Genomic DNA, 7,667 nt, shown 5'->3' on the forward strand with positions numbered 1-7,667 from the left:
AGTTAGTTCCTGCAGTGGAAAAAATAATCCAGTTGCAGTTTGACTTGCTTTACTTTCTGTAGGGACTTATTTACATTCATGCTACTTTCCTTGAGAGACTTGTCCATCTGTAATGTAAATGATAATTAAATATAATAGCCTGTAGGAATAAAGGTAAAAAAAAAAAAAGTTAAAGGGTACTGGTAAAAATCTTTTTAGAAAATGACCTCAGTTCAGTATCATATTAAGTATGTTTTTGTACAATGTGTCAGATCAAAATGACTGGATGGCCAAGTGACCTGGGGCATTAAATATGAACAGTTTGTTTACATTGTTATGTTGTGAAACCATCTTTTCTATTTCTGTGTGGTATTGTCTCTTTATCTGTGTGTCTGCTCTGTGTGTCTGCTCTGTGTGTGTGTGTGTGTGTGTGTGCGTGTGTTTGTGTGTGTGTGTGTGTGTGTGTAGTGACAGTGAGATGGAGATAGAAGCAGAGCACTATACCAACGGGGTTGTTGAGGGCTCCTCAGCGCGGATCATGAATGGGACATACAAACATGAAGAGATCCTTCAGCCAGACGACAACAGCATTGGCAATGGGGTCACAGGTACACACAAACACATGCACAGACAACAGCTTTACATACTCCTGCAACTTTCTTGCTTTATTCTTCCTCTTTATTATTTATTCTTCCCTTTACTTGATTCATCTCTATGCCGTATTCCTCATCTTTTGCTTACACTTTTTCCCTATTTATTATGTCCAGCTTTCCACAGGAGATTTTTACAGCATGTGTGCACTGTAACTATGTATGTATGTGTGTGTGTGTGTGTGTCTGTTGCCAGCAGATGAGGGCTGTAGTAATGGCAAACAGCTTTGTGGAGGAAACCAGGCAGCCACAGAGAGGATGATCCAGTTTGGACGGGAGCTGCAGGCGCTCAACGAACAGCTGTGCCGCGAGTATGGCAAGAACGCCACGCATAAGAAGATGTTACAGGTACACACACATAACCGCACGTGCACACAGGCTTGAGCTCAACAAACAGCTGTGCTACGACAGAATATGAGCTGATGCCAGAACTGCGCTGAAAAGATTTCCTGTGTTGGCACCAATTAAAATCCTGGTCACAATATTCTGTCCACGCTGCAGGAGGAGCGATGTTTTATTCAGGGTAATAAAGCAGACAGATCCCAACAAACTTGCAACAAGTCGGGTAGTGGGGCAGCTGTTCCAACAATAAAGTCCCTTGCAAAACAATACAAGCTGTACTATAATGATAACATTAGCACTAAGGGCTTGTCTCTAGTCAACCACAAATTGTTTTCTAATATCATAAGAATTGTATGCTCATTACATAATTGCAAAACCTCTATCACGACAAACTAAACCCATAGAAATGGCCACATTTCCAAAAAAAAAACATAATTTGGTTTAGTAACCACCAGGGGGCAGAAAGACTCCAAAGTAACAGAAATGCAGCCCTCATGTACAGCGCTGCACTTTCAGCCAAGTAAGCTGCTATCTGCTTACACACCCATTAGACTCAGAGCAGCATTATCACCCCATTGAAGGCAGACGTCTGACACCTGTTGTGTGGTTATTTTCACCGCAGGCTTTAAATGGCAATGACACCTGTAGGACTCAAATATATAGACTATGCAAAGGTGGAGAACCAAAACAATGAGCTGAAAGAGGCTAAAATCTGCACAAAACTGGTACATCAGATGCTAATTGTCAATGGCTGTCGAGCAGTGACAGGTGGCCTTTTTGTACATTTGATTATAGCTGACCTATTCTAATTTATACTGACCAAACATTAATGTGTGGTCTTCACACACACTGTGCCCAGATGCTGCATCTGCAGTAAATTCCAACCAAACAAGCTGTGAATGTGTGCACTGCAGTGTTGTATTGATGTTGGTCTCTGTCTGTCTGTGTAGGATGCATTTAGCCTGTTAGCGTACTCAGACCCGTGGAACTGTCCCGTTGGCCAGCAGTTAGATCCCACGCAGAGAGAATCACTCTGCTCCGCTCTCAACAGCGCCATACTGGGTAAAGAGCACACACACACACACATACTGTGTTTGACATATGTGTCTTCAAACTACACCAGCAGTTTTTTACTGTAACTCCAAGGTAATGTAACAGCCACGAGGCAGTCTGCCTGTACTTATAGCCAAAGTACCACGTTTGAAATCATCTACTGTCCTAGACATGGATGTTACAATATAATTAGTATAATGTTTCTATGTTTCAGAGGCTATTTTCTGTCACATTGCATAAGCATAACATGATAGTATGAAAATGATACAATACTGGACAAAATATATCAAATTATCTGCTCCATCTCTGTTTTGTTTTTTGTTTTTTTTTGTCTGTACAAACAACTTCTTTTTGAAGCTAGAAAAACAGGCTCTGATATCTTCAACAGTGCAGTGAGTGAGACTCAAATCCAAACAGCAAAGGAACAGATATAATTAGTGGACACTTAAGTATTGCTATGGTCCCTTAAGAATAAGCCAAAAATAACAGGAACTGTCTCATTCAATAATAAAATTTACACTCATACAAAGACACACTCAACATTGATGCATTGTTCCTCTCCTTTATCTTTTTGTTTTTTTTAAATACACCCTCAAAAAACAGAAAGCAAAGATACACAAACACACAAAGAAAACTAAATATCACTCCCGTTCACAATTCATATCATTATAGAAAATTTCATATGCATTGTGACTCATGTGTCACTTCCCTGCCTGGTTGTGTTTTTTTGCTCAAGAGTCCCAAAATCTGCCTAAGCAGCCTCCGCTGATGTTAGCACTGGGTCAGGCCACAGAGTGTGTTCAGCTCATGGCCCGAGTTCGGTCTGGTTCCTGCTCCTTCGCCAGAGTAGACAACTTTTTGCACTAGCCCCGGTCCAGGTGAGTAAATTATGATCTTTAATTCTATCTATTCCATGAATACTTGTTTCTGATTAACTGTCAGTTATTTGTTAGAAAGGTAGATTGTACATAACGGGCCTCATGCAATAACCAGTCGTACAGATTTGTTCATGAGTAGCATGAATGAGTACAGGTAATGAAAAAGAATTTGTACCTTTCCTCATTTTTTTCATAGTTAAAGTGATCCAGACTTGTTGTATGAGTCATGTACAGATTGTCTGCCTCTGTCAAGAGGGGGAACACTTTTTTGATTTATTTGTTTTTTTTCAACTTTCAACTCACCGTGTAACATCATGTAGTGTGTAATAGAAAATATTCTTTCATCCATCTTCATGAGTGTGACACTCCTTCGATCCCCTTCGTTCTCATCTGATTTCTGACATCAGGACTCTGCAGTGTGAAAGTCAATGTCAATGGAACCACAAATGGAGCGGAATAGGTGGCCTCAGTTTAAGATAGTTGATTTATTGACGATCAAATCTCATGTACAAGTGGTTTTCATCAAGTTGAAACAAACAGTTTCACAGTGAATGTATGATGGAAAGATGTAGAGAGGTTTAGGATGAGAAAACAAAAAATTTCTTGCATGAGGCCCAGTGTTGTGTCATTTAACAGTAATCACAGCTCCAAATCAGTGCTCATTGTAGCCTAGCCTTTAGACGTAACCATAGCAACAATATTGATGCTTTACACAATGTTGGTCGTTGGTGGGTTAACTCTTATCACTAAATAATGAAATCTTTAGCTTTTATGTTTTATTCTCTTAGGTAAATGACATGCGACATTTGGCATGTTGGGTGTTCTTTATAGAAGTTAATGGAATAATAATGGCAGTACTGTTTAGTGGGACACCTTGTGAATGATTGCTTACACTGTCCATACATGCATAAAATGAAATACATCTGGACAAGATACACATTTCAAAGACAGAGGAATTCCTCCCAAACAAAGTGAAAATACCAAAACAGGATGTCAATGCTGTACAAGAATATAAATGCAAGCTGTGCTACATTCAACCATTACTTTGCTTAGATGACTACCCATCTCTCCACAGGTTAATGTTAAGTAGCACTGAGAGAAGGCATGTCCAGCAGGTAGTTGTCATGGCGACGGAGGAAAGAGCATGCGTGTGATTGGTGTGTTTGGCTGTCCGTCAGACCAAGTCAGCGGCACAGACAGAAGAGCGGAGGAGAGCAAGAGAGAAGAAGGCTTCCTTTTAATTTAGTATTATCAAATAAAAAAATGTGTGACACTATTTAAAGATAATTAATTATTATTCTGTTTATCTAGCCTTTTTTTTTTAGTTCTTTTTTGTCAGTTTGTCGTGCTCATCCTGGACAAAACAAATTGTAATTCCCCTTTTTATTATTTCCTTTCTTTCAATGGGTGGATTTTGATTCCCTACAATCAGTATTTTACTCACATTGTTGTTGTTCACCATATCACAGACCACAATACCCACAGCTGGTTGACACGGTGACCCCCACGACTGTAGGTCAGGCATAACAAAACCTAAGGTATATTAGGTCATCTTTGATAAGATATTGAAGACAGATAGACTCTGTAATACAAGCTCTGAGCCCTTTATCCCCCTAAAATATCCACTTGGAAGTGCATTCATGTCTTGAAATAGGATGAGCAAACAAGTTGTCAGCATGAAATCACCTCTGACTGTGTGGAGCAGATCAGTAGCTCTGGTCAAGGCTGATGCATTACAGTGGTCAACACTAAGACAAAAGTGAATCCTCAATTATTCTGGAAAGTTTGAAATTGCCAGAACCTGCCATGGTTTTGAAAGAATGAAATACTGTGAGCTTACAGGTTAGCAGCCAAAGAACAGGACCCATCCTTAAAAATGTCAATTGTGCATAAAACATAATTGAAGGGGCTTTATAGTGGCAAACACCACCAGTAACCAGGTGAAAAGGGTGACGACAAGGGATTAAATTGGAATAATGGAAGTGTTGAAGCCTTAATTTTGCTGTGAATATCACAGCATCATCCAATCAGTGATGTGGTTGCAGGTGGCAGAGTTCAGCTGTGGTCACCTTGAGCCCAGCATAGAGAAAATCAGTATCAAAGGCAGACTAACAAGCATAGAGTTTGTATGACTAAAAGTCAATCCACTCCAGGGGTCTTAAGTTCATTCTCTGTGCATGTGCTATCACAATTAGAATTTCAAATAAAGAGGTGAAGTAATTTGTTTTTTTTATTTTAAGGTGCACTTTGCAATAATTAAATCACAGTCTTTCATTTCTTTTGATTTAAAACCAGTCCTGTTTGTAGGGAAAAGGTATTTTTTTTATCACACAGACTCCTCCATTTCTCTAACAACCATAAACTTGACTGTGTTCTCCCTGCTACTGGATAGAGAGACACAGTCAAATCTAATTTATTTAATGTGTAGCCCAAAACAAGAAGATTGTCCCAGAATGTTTTCCACCTTGTATATTAACATGGAAAAGAATGATCATCTTATTGTTCAGGTTTGCTGCTGGCCACTACGAGATTTACAAAGAAGTCATTAGATTGCTTCTATACGGGAGTTTGTATTTAAGAGTCGCATTAGTAGTAACGAAACTACCTAATACTACATACAGCTCCCAACAACATCAATTACAGGAACAGCATCTTTTGTGAAACACTCCTCACTTTTAGATGCCAACATGTTCAATATAAAATAACTAAAACATCAAATAAATCCACATAAAGTCTGTTTTTAGAAGTCAATTTCAATATTACTGTCACTAACTGGTCACTTTTTATCCCAGCTTCTCTTGAGAGGGCCAGAAACTGCTGACTGAACTTTAGCCAGCTGGCTCCTGTTTGCTAGCAGCTAACTTACTAGCTAACTGCTAATTCAGAGTCACCCAACTAGTTGCTGCCGCTCATGAACAGGCTCTTTTTGTTTAACTTATCCAGGCTACACATGCTACCTGCCAAGCCGGCTAACTACTTAGGCTGGCTAATGAGCTTGGATTTAATACGTTAGAGAAAGTTACACAACTCTGTTAAAAGCATAAACACACTTTTCTATGCATAAACAAGCATAAACACACTTGTTTATGATGGAAGTGTTGTACCCAACAGCAGCTTGCTACCAAAGTTCAATTTATTAGATTATTTCTTTTAAATATTAAATGATTGTATCTCTATTGATTATTTCACAAAGATGTGTTTACTTATTTAATATTGGACATGTTGGTTCCTCTTATAGAAGCTTGAATGTAATTTGGGCATTTTATCCATAATTGTGTATTCTTCATCTCGCCGATTAACAGTTGTTAATTTGGGAGGTCAAAATCAATCATCATCATCACCTGCTTTCTGTTTCTGTGTATCGAAACTGATGATGGTTCATTACAACTCTGACTTGACTGCACCCAGTTGTGATGTTAATCATTAGTCTATATGGGTTTTGATTTTTAAAAAAATTTCCTTGGCTTTATCTAAAATATAATGTATTACTTTTGTTTTTACACAGGACCTGTTCTCTACCAAATATCAATGACTGAATGTTGTCTGACTAGTGGCAAACTGTCACTCTGGCTGCTTTGTTGTGACCTGGGAAATGGATCCACCCTGAAATGTATATTTCCATTTACGAGATAATTCCCATCTATGGTAGAGAAATATGGATTAATAGATGTGTGTATGCAGTGTGGGGTTTACTACAGGGTATGTGGTCAAACTTTATACCAAGCTGTTTTTTTATAAACACACCTGCTATAATAGGAACTATTCTAATAACTACACATACAGTACACACTTGACATCTGCTTCTACAGCTGTAAAGGACTTCTGTTACACACACACACACACACACACACACACACACACACACACACACACACACACACACACACACACCTGTACCTGAAAGAACAACCTCTGTTGCATACCTGTAGGGAACAAGTCTCCCAGCTGTCCTTTGTGTTTGAGCCTGGGCTGTGTCTCAGCGCTGTTACCATGCACCCTTCCTCTACTCCCTGCATAGACATAGCCACTGGTGTGATCAGTGATTGTTTTAAGGAAAGGAGGGATGTGAACCGTTTTGGAAATGGGCCCCAAGGCCTCTGAAGCCACATGGACTTCTTCCGGAGAGGCCGGGGAAATGGATTTAGGCATCACAGATAAGCTGTGCACAGTTGACTTCTACCATGAATTTAATTTCATATTTTGACTTTTGAGTTTTAGCAAAAAAAGTAAAAAAAAAACAACAAAAAAAACCCAAAAACAATTGTGAGATGAGTTACCCTCTACTTAGCATGACTTTTAAAACCTTTAAAATGATATAAAAAAGGAAAAATGATAATTGAAAAAATACCTATGTACTGGAAACATGTTAAAGAAGAAATATTGTATTCTGTTTAATTTTGACAGACTTATTTTTATTAAAATACATCCATAAGCATATCATTGATCTGTTTTTATTCGGTGTGTTTTTTTATTTAATCATTTTCCTCTCACAGGTAAGGTGGATTCGAGACTTCAAACTGCCAAACAGGCAGAATAATGACCTGTTAATGCAGTGTTGTTGCAAATAGGACATGTAAAAAAAAAAATTGAAGTAATTAAGCAGCAGGTCACATAGGATGTAAGCAAATTGTGAGCACAAAAGCAACGAAAATGAGTTAATGTAAATGCATAGACTCATCCCAGCCACATACAGGTTTAAATGGGGTTTCAAGGAGACCTATTGAAACTACTTACTTATAACTTCAGATCTGTCAGTGTCAGGGGC

General features: G+C 38.6%; 1 protein-coding gene across 3 annotated transcripts in view; it reads left to right on the forward strand.

The window, feature by feature from the left end:
* Positions 1-7,337, forward strand: part of ranbp10 (RAN binding protein 10) — a 30,775-nt gene extending 23,438 nt beyond the window's left edge. For 2 of the 3 annotated variants that reach the window (XM_071457804.1, XM_071457823.1), the window contains exons 11-15: positions 448-587; positions 826-977; positions 1,922-2,033; positions 2,761-2,902; positions 3,978-7,337. In XM_071457804.1, coding sequence (XP_071313905.1) covers positions 448-587; positions 826-977; positions 1,922-2,033; positions 2,761-2,891 — 535 coding nt within the window. In that variant the 3' untranslated portion in view covers positions 2,892-2,902; positions 3,978-7,337. The remainder of the gene's footprint in view (positions 1-447; positions 588-825; positions 978-1,921; positions 2,034-2,760; positions 2,903-3,977) is intronic. The other variant, XM_071457814.1, reaches the window with a different exon arrangement.
* Positions 7,338-7,667: the final 330 nt, after the last annotated feature.

This window comes from Trachinotus anak, unplaced genomic scaffold (genome assembly GCF_046630095.1).
Source record: "Trachinotus anak isolate AG129_WGS33_773 ecotype Australia unplaced genomic scaffold, CSIRO_AGI_Tana_v1 ptg000002l, whole genome shotgun sequence".
Classification (NCBI taxonomy): Eukaryota; Metazoa; Chordata; class Actinopteri; order Carangiformes; family Carangidae; genus Trachinotus; species Trachinotus anak.